The following is a 14,075-nucleotide window of genomic DNA, read 5'->3' as shown; positions in this document are numbered from 1 at the left end:
AAATTAAAATATCTTTAAAAATACCACCTCCTTCTTTTGGGGCGCCTGGGTGGCTTGGTTGGTTGAGCGTCCGACTTCGGCTCAGGTCACGATCTCATGGTCCGTGGGTTCGAGCCCCGCGTCAGGCTCTGTACTGACAGCTCAGAGCCTGGAGCCTGTTTCAGATACTGTGTCTCCCTCTCTCTGTGACCCTCCCCCGTTCATGCTCTGTCTCTCTCTGTCTCAAAAATAAATAAAACGTTAAAAAAAAAAATTTTTTTTTTTAAATAAAAAAATAAAAATACCACCTCCTTCTTTCAAATAGAACATTTCTCTTTAAAATAAAGGCAGTACTGATGTGGAAGGTTACTCTAAATGCAAACTTTGTCTATACTGCCTTAACATAAGGTCGAGCAATAGCAAACTACGGCCCATGAGCTAAGTCCAGTCTGCTGCATATCCTTACAACAATGCTGTAAGAAATCTTAGCTATGAGCACCACTGAATGCTGAGCTCTAGAAGTCCTTCTAATAAATTCTAAAATATAGGGGTGGTACCGGGGACCTCCTTATTTTCTTTGTTTTATATTGCATTTTTCAGGATAATGTCTAAAAACCTGATTTTCCTACTATGAAATTTTGGCCCTTATTTAAGTGGTTTCACTTTAAGTGGCCTTTTCCTGTACATATAACCAGTAAGTTCACTGATCTAATGACTCTTCCTGTTTCCTTTCTTCCATTTCATGACTACATAACCTTGAGACTTTATCTTAGGGACCAAAGGGCTTCTTTGGTCAAAAGCAGCCACTCTGGACATTAGCCCACCCATCTGGTATTATTCTTAATCATTAGTTTATATCTCTTATCTCTGCAAATCATAAATTCCATAGTATTCCTTCACATGACTACCTTTAAACTGAATAAAGTGGGAATATGCTTTCATGAAATTAACAAAAAAATCAGCAGGCTTTTAAAAATATCTAGGGACAGATAAATTGGTGTTAGTGAGACGTTCAAGGTATTTTTTACATGAACCTTGGTTTTAATACTGTTATTCATAGTGGTTTCCTTAACTGTTTTCCAAAGTCAGTGATTTTTCCTGAAACCTGTACTGCCTATTGATAACAACAGAAGTCTTCTCAGATTTGTCAAACAAAGATGAGTCTAAAAATCTTAGGAATTTTAAGGTATAGATGTGAGATTCAGTGTTACTGAAGTAATTACCTTAGTAATTTTTTCTTGTGATGGCTGTCTGATTAAGAGAAACAAAGGAGAAAAATACACAACAAATCCTCAGGAACAAGCAACATTCATTTGTACCCATTTTTTTGAAACCTCAAACCCACTGAGAAATTTTGAGTTAAAGTCTGTCAACATGTATCATCACTATAATTAGGCTCTTATGCACAAGAGCCAATCATTTACGACAAATAAACATGAAACGTATTAAATTTATAACCTATGTTTACCCTGAGCCCTTTCATTTTATTCTGACTCATGTGAATTCTATGAACAGAGACAATGGAAAAATGATTCATTAGGAAATATGATTTTTCCAATCTATACACAATATCTTATTTTCATTTATAATTTTAAGTAGTTTTAAAAATCATTTAAGGAATCACATTAGTGCTCAGTTTAAAATATCTTCATTTTCTTCATTCACTTTTCTAAGGAAAAGTAATAGGAATGCAATCTGATATGCACTGTACCTTTAAATGACTGCTGGAGGCAGCATCATGTAAGGGCAGAATCCCACCTAGATTTTCACAATTAACATTAGCACCAGCTTTTAACAACTCTACAATTGTATCATTAGATCCCTTACTAGATGCCTCATGGAGTGGTGTCCAACCTAAAAAAAGGAAAAAAGAAAAAGCCAAACAAGCTGCTGCTTAAAAATCAACATTCATGTAATATCTCCATTCTTAAGTTTATTTGCACTAATGTAATTAGTATCTATATTGATTCAAATGTGTATACACTAAGCATTAGACAAGAAAGTATACTGAAAACTGTGACCTTAAAATGTGTTTCATTTTGGGGGGTGCTTGGGTGGCTCAGTCAGTTTAGCATCTGACTCTTTGTTTTGGCTCAGGTCATGATTTCAACGTTCGTTTGAGCCGTACATCCAAGCCCTTGCATGGACTTCTCTCTCCCTTTCATTCTCTCTCTCTCTCTGCCCCTCCAGCTCTCTCTCTCTCAAAATAAATAAATAAACTTAAAAAAATGTGTTTCATTTTTGTCAACAAATTGATCTCGGGAAAAAGTATTTCTTGATACAAGGGTCAAAGAAAAGACTCAGAGAACATAAAATGGGACTAAATTTTTTCACCTCAGATATTAAAATAGAGTACGATCATGTCTGACTTTCTCATTTGTATCACTGCATTGTCACTTATCTCTTTAAAATGATATATGATTCTTGAAGTCAACCTCTGAGTTTTTCCCTCTGTTAATTCCTCACACGATGTTTGTGCTTAAGCAAAATGTTAGAAGATCAATTTAAAAATGGAGGCTTAAAATTAAAATTAACAAAGAGAGACAAAAGGAACTATGTAAAGAGAGGAGAAAGAGAAGGGACAGGGAAACGGGAAAAAATTGGCATTCTCTCCAAAGTGAGAGAATAGTATTAAGGCCTCTAAGGAAAAGGCCTAAATAAAGCCCCCCTTACTCCCCATTCTGTATACTCCCTCTGAATGCTCCCATATGTATGTCAGAAACTGCTTCAGAGGAGGTTATTTTAGCAACTAGAGAAAACCAAGATAAATTTAACTATTCAACTAAATAATATATTATAAAAAAGAAAGTTCAAAGTTAGCAGCCGGGATCAAAATTGGGAGGGAGGATGAAATGTGTAGTTCAGTGAGTTCAAGTGATAAAGACAATTAAAATCTAAAGAATCCAAACCTGCATTATCTTTTACATTCACATCTGCTCCAGATTCTATTAGAGCCTTCACCAGAGACAAATTTCCTCTTGTGGCTGCCAAATGAAGCCGGCTTTCCCTTCTGGCATGCCTCTTATTGATTCCAGCTGTTTTCATTTCTGAAAATTTGCCAAGCAAAACTGAGGCTTCTTTTCTGCCAAATGCTGATTATTACAAAGGAGCTTAGAAAATACAGAGCAACTTCCTTAAAATATCCTAAGTAGGGTACACTATACAAAACATACACCGATATCATCATTGCTATTACTGTTTTAAAATGTAACTTGTGGAGAAATTATAGAGCATCTAAGCACATTACTTTGCATTCATTCTAACAGTTACTCAATCATAAGATTAAAACAAACTTACTACAGTTCTACACTCCTCTCATTCTCAGTAGTCCTGTAAAAATGGATAACATTTTTCTTAAAACAAATTGTGATTTTATAAAACTCCTCTATTCTCTATCTCAGTGAGTGTGTTTCTGATCACAGAAGATGCCAAAAACCGAATTATGGCCTATTGACTGGTTTTTCTTCCATAAAGCATGTAGTACAATATTATACAAAGATTTTAAAATATATTTATTTATTTTTGAGAGAGAAAGAGGGTGTGTGTGTGCATGAGCAGGGGAGGGGTAGAGAGAGGGAGGGAGAGAGAATCCCAAGCAGGCTTTGCACTGTCAGAGCAGAGCCTGATGCAGGGCTCTAACCCCAAGAACCATGAGATCATGACCTGAGCCAAAGTCAGGAGTCAGACACTTAACCGACTGATTCACGCAGGTGTCCCCAAAGATTTTTAAAAGTCTTTTCTTTGCACAAGTTAGAAAGACCTAAGTTGGAGCGAAAACACACAAACCAACAACAACAACAAAACAAAAGAACCATATTTCCTTCTTAATTTCTTCCCTAAACCATGCTAAAATGATGGTAAAAGATTTTTTTAAATACCATATAAGGACAAAAGAAGAGGAAACAATGGAGGACAGAGGCGTCAACAACTTTTTGGGAATCAGAAAATTAGTGACAGAGAAGAGTTAACTGACTTGGTAGACTGGGGGAAATGACTCAACCCAAATGGCTGCAAAAAGAATTATAGAGAAAGAGAGTCCACCTGAACCCCAGCACTTGAGGACATCAAGTACCATGGAAGGCAGAGTGCATGCAACTGGGCTAGAAGTGCAGAGATTGACTGAAAAAAAAACAAAAAACAAAAAACAAAAAACCATATATAGAAAAGTTGGGAATCCAAGTTCCCTTCCCTAATGCTGTAGTGTCTGGCAACCATTCCTCTTACCAAGGTCCCCATCCCCAAGCCAGGTAACTGGAGGTTATTTTCTGTAGAAATTGTATCAGAGAAGCTTCAGAGTGAGACATAAGGCAAAGTTGAGGTTTAGAGTGATGAAACAGAAAGGATATTCATTATACCAGTAGTTCTCAAATGTAGTCCCAGATTAGCAGTTATCAGTATGACCTGGGAAATGTGTTCAAAATGCAAATTCTCCAGCCCACTCCAAAAGCCTACTGTAGAGGGCAGACTTTAAGATAACTCCTGGGGCGCTTGGGTGGCTCAGCCAGTTGAGTGTCAGACTCTCGATTTCTGCTCAGGTTGTGATCTCAAGGTTGAGACACTGAGCCTGTTTGGGATTCCCTCTCTCCCTCTCTGCCCCTCCCCTGCCTGTGCTCTCTTTCAAAATAAATTAACTTAAAAACAAAACAAACACAAAACTTCTAATGATCCCCATCTCCTGGTATTTATGGCCTTAGATAATCCCTTCCTCTTGAATAATTTGCTTCTAACCAATAGAAGACCTCAATATCAAGAGTATATTTCATTCCCTTCATTAGGCTACAAGAGACTAACATTTTCTGTCTTGCTAGCAAATTTGCACTATCACCTTCAACTTGCATGTTTTGATGAACCAAGTGGACATGCTGGAAAAACTCATGAAGGAAGAAACTGAGGATGACCACAAACTGGCCAAAATCCTCAAGGAACTGAATTCTGACAACCACCACATGAGCTTGAAAATGGATCCTTCCCTTGTTGAGACTTCAGATAAGACCTGTCTTGGCCAACAGCTTGCTTGTAGCCTATAAAATAAACTGAGCAGAAGACCTGCTTAAGCCATACCCAATTCCTGACCTGCAGCAACTATGAGGTTGAAAAACGTGTGTTGTTTTAAACTAAGTTTGTGAATTTGTTATATATCAAAAGATAACACACCTAATAAATGAGATGTTTTGAGGCTAGAGTCCAGCAATATGTATTTTAATAAGCTTTTCAGGTGATTTTGATGCAGGATAAGGTTTGCAAACCATTGCTTTACACCTTAAGACCCTCTCCCTGCTCCATTTCCTAAATGCCAGCAAGAGGATTCTTTGATTATATGAATCACAGGAATAGTAACAGCCTTATGGCTATCTTCCACTGACGTCCAGACAAAATCATATTGCTCTTCAGAAATTTGTGCTCAATGGGGTGCCTGGGTGGCTCAGTCAGTTAAGTGTCTGACTTCGGTGCAGGTCATGATCTCAAGATTCGTGGTTCCGAGCCCTGCGTCGGACCCTGTGCTGACAGCTCAGAACCTGGAGCCTGCTTCAGATTCTGTGTCTCCCTCTCTCTCTGCCCCTCCCCTGCTCATGTTCTCTCTCTCAAAAATAAACATTAAAAAAAAGAAGAAGAAATTTGCACTCAGGAATTCTTTACTGGAACAATAAAGATATTTTATGTCTATTATATATATTCAATATTTTATATACACATATAAAGAACATATTTTAAAATTATGAAATACCCAAAATGGCACACCTGCAGTTTTCAAGTTTGAATTGAAAAATCTCTCCCAGTCATTGTTACTGTGAATGGTCCAAACCTTCTCACCTTGTTCTTTGTGTTATAGCAAAGGAGGTAGGCACATAGTAAACATTTTGGGGCAAAAACTCTAAAATTCTTCAAAGTTATTGTCATCATAAATTTCTACACCATGTAACTAAAATTTTAAAATAAAATCTGGGAAAAAAAACTAGAAAGGAAACAAAGAGGACTCAATTTAAACTTGCAAAAAAACTTCTTCATAAAGTCAACTGTTGTTAATACTGAGTACTTTTTAATAGCATTATACTTTATTAATAAATTAATAAATATTAATAATTATTAAAAATATAATATTGAATACATGGTATTAAGATTTATTTTTAGTTTGTGAGTTGGTTTTTTGAGAGTGAGTAAGGGAGGGTCAAAGAGAACGGGAGAGAGAAAATCCCAAGCAAGCTCGTGCTGTCAGTGCAGAGCCCGACACAGGTCTCGAACCCATGAACCATGAGATCAAGAGTTACCTGATCTGTAACCAAAAGTCGGAGGCTTAACCAACTGAGTCATCCAGCCACCCCAATAATATTATTTATTAATAAAGTATAATGCTGTTAAATACTCAGCTTTCAGTTACTTTGTATGTGATCTATTCTTTACTCTCTGGAAGCTCAAGATCCTTAATTATATCTGCAGAGATTCTTTTTCTAAATAAGATAATATTCACCTCTATATAAAATAATATCACAGGTTCCAGGGATTAAGACATGGACATGTTTTGGAGGACCACTATTCAACCCACTACAGGAGGGATGTATAAGAAGGTCTTTAGATTACACAAGAGAGGGACAATGGGACAAGGTTCTCAGAGAATGCCTAATCCAGTGTCCTTCCTACCTCTTAAGAAACAATAGACAAATGAACTTTTCAGTGTTTAATATTTAACCTGAAGTGGCTTGGCCCAGCCTATTGTTCACCACAGCCTTATCTCCAAGGACCATCAAAAGAGAGTTAGCTTGTCTATATTGCCAAGCACACACAGTTCATTCATCTGACAAAATGAAAACCAGTGGCTACTCTTTTTGTTGTTGTTGTTGTTGTTGTTTTACTTTTTTTTTATTTCCATGATTTTTGCCCTTTTTGTTTTTTAATATATGAAATTTATTGTCAAATTGGTTTCCATACAACACCCAGTGCTCATCCCAAAAGGTGCCCTCCTCAATACCCATCACCCACCCTCCCCTCCCTCCCACCCCCCATCAACCCTCAGTTTGTTCTCAGTTTTTAACAGTCTCTTATGCTTTGGCTCTCTCCCACTCTAACCTCTTTTTTTTTTTTTTTTTTCTTCCCCTCCCCCATGGGTTTCTGTTAAGTTTCTCAGGATCCACATAAGAGTGAAACCATATGGTATCTGTCTTTCTCTGTATGGCTTATTTCACTTAGCATCACACTCTCCAGTTCCATCCACGTTGCTACAAAGGGCTATATTTCATTCTTTCTCATTGCCACGTAGTATTCCATTGTGTATATAAACCACAATTTCTTTATCCATTCATCAGTTGATGGACATTTAGGCTCTTTCCATAATTTGGCTATTGTTGAGAGTGCTGCTATAAACATTGGGGTACAAGTGTCCCTATGCATCAGTACTCCTGTATCCCTTGGGTAAATTCCTAGCAGTGCTATTGCTGGGTCATAGGGTAGGTCTATTTTTAATTTTCTGAGGAACCTCCACACTGCTTTCCAGAGCGGCTGCACCAATTTGCATTCCCACCAACAGTGCAAGAGGGTTCCCGTTTCTCCACATCCTCTCCAGCATCTATAGTCTCCTGATTTGTTCATTTTGGCCCCAGTGGCTACTCTTTAATTTCCCTTATGTTGAAAAGGCTCTCTGGAAGCTGTTAAGTGATCTGGCACAGTTCAGATGTGCTGCCCCCACTCAATATCATTGCTGTCTGTTTATTTTACCTCCTCTAACATTTCAAGTTAAAAGTCTTAGGCAGAAATATGACAAGAATGTATCTGAAGACTAATGGATTCTCAAGTGGCACTTTATAGTAAAACCATCTGATAAATATAGCTGAAGTAATCTTATAACCTAGTGAATGAGAAAAAAAATCAACCGTAAATGTGAAAGTTTAGCAATTCCCTGAAGTAGAGTGGATTGCTGGGATTGATCATGTCAACTTTTACCTAGACAAGTATAGAAATACAAACCTTGGCTGCAGGTAGCTTTCAAGAAATTTTGTCTTTTTCTCAAATTACGGACTTTTTTGTGTTTCTGGATACCAGTAGACATGTGAATTTCAGAATCTGTTTTTTCTTTTTTCTCAATGTTTCTCACAGAGTTTTCATCTCCATTGATATTCGTTAATTTCTCACCTGAAAACCAAACATTTTGCGACATACAGTTCTCCTTACTAGCTACATGATTAGAAAAGAGTTTGGTCACATAACTGTTCCAAGTTTCTGTTCCTACCTGGACTGGTGTGTGTGTGTGTGTGTGTGTGTGTGTGTGTGTGTGTGTTTGTTTTAGGGGAATGAAAGTCTTAAAAAATGTTTTTAGGGGTGCCTGGCTGGCTCAGTCAATTGAGTATGTGACTCTTGATCTCAGGGTTATGAGTTTGAGCTCCAGGTTGAGGACAGAGATTACTTAAAAATAAATTCTTAAAAAAGTATACCTTTATATAACAAAGTGTGCTGGATACAATACTTACAGGAATACAGTGAACCACTGAAATCAAATGAGCTAACGATTTCCTGCTATAGAAACTTCTATAAATTATTAACTTCTATAAACATGAATTTAGCAACAATCTTTGATGATAATAGTTTGATTTTCAAGTCAACAATATTACTTAATTAATAGTATCCCTAAATTATACTCTACATGTCCTGATTCTGGTCAGTTTGGGCATAAGGTGAGTGGAATTCAGTTAGAAATTTCTATCAAATAAGTAAATCTATTGGAAATGTGTACTAATCAAGAAATATTATTAATACCTGGTATATGAGACATTTCTTTCTCTTCTTTTTGTCTAAGTTGTGAGACATTGGTCAATTCCTTATTAATATTGTCGGCAGAATAAAAAATTATATTATGTATGGTTTTGTTTTCTGGAATATCTTGTTTCCTTTTTTCAACTGTAGTTGTTTCTATTACATGAGAATTAACAACTGCAGACAAAGGCCCTTTGGAAGAACTTGGTTTTTGACTTTCATCGTTGTAATCCCTTTTAGCGTCTTCTCCTTCATTTACCTTTTCCACAGTATGCGTATCTGTTTGATCCATTAAAGGATCTTGAGGCCTTTTGAATAGCTCCACATGACTAGTCAACTTTGAAGTTCCCTGTGTTGAAAATGTTCCTGGACAAAGCTCTGGACTGCCATGTGAATGATCAAAAGAAGTTTCATATGTGCATCGTCTGTAATTTGCAACATGTTGTTCAGGACCTATTGTATTATCTGACTCAGAAAAATCAACAGCTTCCTGTTGTGGAAATATGGTTAGACTGCAAGCTTTTAACTTATTTTCCTGTGAAATATGGTCTTCAGAAGGGAAAACCTGTTGAAAATCCATTTCTTCTCTATTTGTTATATTTTCTTCACAATTATAGTGGTTTTTGCAACCCGTAGAACATACCACTTTTTTAGGTGTTATAGTCTTCTCAGAGATATAGCAATCATCATCATCACTAAGATTTTCCTTTATAAAGGATGTGAAAGAATTTTCCCACTCATTAAGGCTCTCACCTTTTTGACCCAAGTTACTATTTTCATGAGAAAGGCTAATGTGCTGTTGTTCTTGGTGAGTGTCAGGCTGCTGATGTGTAGTAACAAGTGGTAACTTGATTTCTTTCTGTAAGGAAAGTCCTGAGAAAAAAACAGCTTCAGCTCCATGAGTGGATTCCAAGCATTTTGTTTCCTGATTATCTGATAAATCCAGGCTGTGGATATGTGTCTCTTTGAGAACTGAACAAGCCTCCATACTATTACCTAATTCATTTTTCAGGCTTGATGGAGCTAGGCTAAAAAGTTTATGTGACTTTTCTGGAAGGTCAGCAAAGCCTTGGAGAATATCTTGTTGACCAGTAAACAATCTACTTATTCTTCTGGAAGAAGAAACAGCGACTGTCTTTCTTGGAATGCTTTCTTGTTTTGCATCATCCACTTGAGTTCTTTTATGCCATGTGTTTCTTCTTCCTCTGGCTTTAGACACATTTGTGCTAGGACCTTTGATATCCTGGAGACTGTCTTTTCTGAGTCCTCTAATAGAGTGTATTTGGTTAAGAGCTGATTGCTTATGCATGGATTTACCAAATCCAAATTTTGTGTCTTTGGAATGTCTTCGGTAATGTTCATATACATCTTTATTTATAAATAAGCCTTCTTTGCTTCCTTTATCAACTTTTACATCTTCTGATTTCTGTCTGTTGGAATTTTCATCACAAACAAACCCAATGAGATTTTTAGAACTGAATTTTGGTTTCTAAAGAAAGAAAACATATAGTTAGCTTTAATTTTCCACTGTAGCTCTATATTCAATTAACTCAGGATTGTTGATAAATGAAATCATTATGCCATTCAATTTTATGATTTGATCTAAACACAGCACCTGATGGCATATATATACAACGTTGTATTTCAAAAAAGGATTAACAGAAAAAGGGAAATGTAGTAGATTAAGACTCATTATGTGTACTAATCCATATTTTTTGGTTCACATTTTGTTTTTGCCAGTATTCAGCACTGTTCCTCTTATTAGGCATAATTCAAAATTTAATCCACTTAATTTTTATAGGCTTTAAACATAACCAAATGAGAATGCTTTAGAAATACTCTCCTCTCCCAATTGTTATACAGATAGAGCTAGAATTGAGAGTTTTTTCATTTAGTATCTGACAGACTGTAGGTAGGGCAGGAAAAGAAGGGATTTAAAAACAAGAAGATAGCCTGGGTGGCTCAGTTGGTTGAGCATTAGACTCCTGATTTCGGCTGAGGTCATGATCCCAGGGTTGTGGGACTGAGCCCCATGTTGATCCCATGCTGAGTGTAGAGACTGCTTAAGATTCTCTCTTCCTCTGCCCATCTCCCCTGCTGGCATTCTCTCCTTCCCTCTCAAAATAAAAAAATAAAAATAAAAACCAACCAACGAACCAACCAAAAAAACCCCAAAAAACAAACAAAACAAAACAAAACCCAAGAAGGCAGATAGGCTCCCAAACCAATCTGCGTGAAAAAACTGTTGTAGGCTGCTAAGATTAAAACAGGGACACTGCTTCCTCTCAGTCACCACAAACCAAGCCCCAGATGAAGAGTAATGGCCCACAGTATAAAGTTTGAAGGAATGGGTTGACACCTCTGGCTTAGACCAGAAGAAATTTGACATGGATGATAAACCCCATGGCTCCATGAAGAGGAGGAAAAAGGAAATGGCTATTGACACATCAGTGTGCCAAAATATACTACCTTTACTCAACTGCTTCCTGAACTAACAGCCCAGAACACTGATTCTCACGTAACTATTCCAAAGTTTCTTAAAAGCAAGGTGAAGTCACTGTTCCTGATGAATGCTTTAGCCATCTTTCTTTCCACTCTGATAATCTATAAAATGGGCAGCGTGTGCAATCTATAAAAATGTTTACTGCTAAACAGCGCTATACCTTGTGCTGGTGTACATCCTCTATGTTTGATAGGTCAGTGCTGTTCTTTTGAGCTGTAAACAAAAAGAGAAAATCAAAGAAAACAGCCTCCTATAGTCAGACTCTAGACTTTTAAAACCCACAAGTCCTTTGCCATGAGAAAACCAGAGGATAAGTGAAATTATGCAAACATTTTCCATTCAAATTGGCACATATAACATTCCTGTAACTAATAACTTTCATATTTATTAGAAACCCCATACTATCTTGAGAAAGCTGAAAATATTTCTGTAGGAAAAGCAATATGGCCCCAACAAAATAACAACAAAGACGGGCAATGAACTATTTCTATATTTCCCACAGATATATCCAGATATGGAGCTGTCAGAAAACTACTTTTATATAGCAAAAAATTATTTCATAATTAACTGGATTATCATTTCCTAATATGTCTGCTTAATAAGGTTCTAGTCTGAATGCTCTGTTCTCATAAAAATGAAACATATATGCATAGAAAAGGCCAGTAAGAAAAAAAAAAAAGATGGCTTAATAAAATATACCTAGGTTGATAATAAAAGTACTTTAGTGTCTCTTTTAAATCCTAGAGGTGGAATTAGTTACCTATATATACATTTGGCCTCAAAAGACAAAAACCTAGAAACAGTGCCTTGTACGTAGGAGGTATTCAATCATTATCTAATAGAAGAAGGAATAATGAATGAACGTCTTAGGTGTGATATGTAAACAATTTAAAATTATTTAAATACACTAGGAACTAGAAATATAAAAGTATTTTAACAGGGATGTAACTGGAAAAAAGAATATTTTATTTCTTGGGAATAATTTTCATGATAGCAATCAACTTACAACGAGCATAATGAGGCCTGGCATTCACCTACTCACCTCATACAGAAGACAGTAGGTTCATAGGATGTCCTTCAATGAGGCAAACAGGCTTGGAGCACAGTCTCTGGAGGCTACTCCTGAGTTTCTATCTTTACTCATTTGCTTAGCAGCTGGGTGACCCTGGGTAAGTTTCTTAATATCTCTGCCTCAGTTCCATAAAATGAAGGTAGTAATCGTCCCTATCTTACAGAATTGTTGTGAAGATTCAGTACGATAATCCATGTAATCCATGTACAGAGTTTAGAGGAGGTCCTGACACATAGAAAGTGCTCCATTATTAATTTTATTATTTTTTTTTCAAGAGCAGAAAGGACTCTGTGCCTTTTCCTAACTGTGGTTCTTAAATAAGACAGCAAGAAAATATTTCACAGGAACCACCATTTTGGGCATGGTTCCTAAGAGAATCTGGAAGCTAGAAAGGGGCTTTAATCTCCTCTCAGTTTCAAGAGTCTATATGCTCTAGTATAACCAACTTAACAAAAAAAATCTATACAAGTATCAATTCTGAGGTAGTGAATGTTGGTGATGTAGCTGTAATTTTTTTCACTCTGTTATTCCAAGCTTCTGTCATATGTAAGGTACTGTACTGAAGCATCTTACATACATCAACTCTAATCCTCACAGTAACAATCCCGCAGGTATCTAAGTAGAGGAGCAGATATTAGAAGCCCAAATTTACAGATGAGAAAACTGAGTGTTAATATACCTCAGGCTATAAAGTTGCTAAGAATGAACTCCTGTCCTATACCAAAGAAGATGTATTTTACTCTAAGAAAACCACCAAATATTATTGCATGAGGGAGGTTTTTTATCCATCATTCCCGTAACAAAAAGCTATTCAACTCAAATTTAAAAACAGAAACTCTCAACTAGTTTTTTCATTTATATTGATAAGTCAGCTAATAATTAATGACAGACTTCAAAACTTCAAACAAGAAATATTCAAACCACCTACTAAAGCATGATAACACAGCCCAGCTTCGTAAATTCCCTCACCAAGGAAGAATGGAAGCTAAATCCTAAGAAAAAAGGCTTGGGATCCTTTTCCATGAATGAAATTCCCTTGGGTAGGTGTAGGTCAGAAGTGGGCATTAGTGAATGGGAGATTCTGGATTTGGAGAAAGGGCTATAATGCTGGAGAAAGGGCTATAATGTTGGAGAAAGCACTCTCAGAAAAGCAAAACAATGCATGCTATCATAAAATAGAGCAGTAAAGAAATTAAGCAGATTATCAAAGCAAAAATTTAAAAACATACATGCTTTTGCCTCCAAATGAATATGTGCAATTTTCCACACAGCTTGAAATGTAAATATAAGTGCAATAATTTATCTCAATGAATGGAAACATGAATAATCTATCTCAATGTGCTTTTACAGACCTGGCCTCAACAAGGTGTTGTCTGTCCCTCTTACTTTCTGATGAGACTGGGCTACAGGGGAAGGAGTGTTTTGTTCTAAAGAACCATTAACTAATTGCCTCTTGGTGGCCTTTAATTCTCAATGAAGTTATCTCATTATTATAAAGTAGGGTGTTGGGGTGCCTAGGTGGCTCAGTCAGCTGAGAGTCCAACTCTTGATTTCAGCTCAGATCATGATTCCAGGGTCTTGGGATCCAGCTGTCAGGCTCCATGCTTAAGATTCTCTCTCTCTCTCTCTTTCTCTGCCCCTATCCACCACTTGTACTCTCTCTCTCTCTCTCTCAAAAAATAAATAAATATCGCTTCTCGGCCTTTTGGCTAAGATCAAGTGTAAAAAAATAAATAAATAAAATAACATAGGGTGTTTTCATCCAAGTCTTAGTTCTTTGTC

General features: G+C 36.6%; 1 protein-coding gene across 1 annotated transcript in view; it reads right to left on the bottom strand.

The window, feature by feature from the left end:
* LOC132680408 (ankyrin repeat domain-containing protein 31) overlaps nt 1-14,075 on the bottom strand; it is a 128,403-nt gene that overhangs the window by 54,578 nt on the left and 59,750 nt on the right. The window contains exons 12-16 of the mRNA XM_078448944.2: nt 11,382-11,434; nt 8,722-10,207; nt 7,936-8,100; nt 2,889-3,026; nt 1,691-1,833 (exon numbers count right to left, since the gene is read on the bottom strand). Of these exons, the coding sequence (XP_078305070.2) occupies nt 1,691-1,833; nt 2,889-3,026; nt 7,936-8,100; nt 8,722-10,207; nt 11,382-11,434 (1,985 nt within the window). The remainder of the gene's footprint in view (nt 1-1,690; nt 1,834-2,888; nt 3,027-7,935; nt 8,101-8,721; nt 10,208-11,381; nt 11,435-14,075) is intronic.

Source organism: Panthera onca, chromosome A1, assembly GCF_046562875.1.
Source record: "Panthera onca isolate mPanOnc1 chromosome A1, mPanOnc1 haplotype 2, whole genome shotgun sequence".
NCBI classification, from domain to species: Eukaryota; Metazoa; Chordata; class Mammalia; order Carnivora; family Felidae; genus Panthera; species Panthera onca.
The sequence above is the reverse complement of the archived record's forward strand: the minus strand, read 5'-3'. Positions and strand labels throughout refer to the sequence as shown.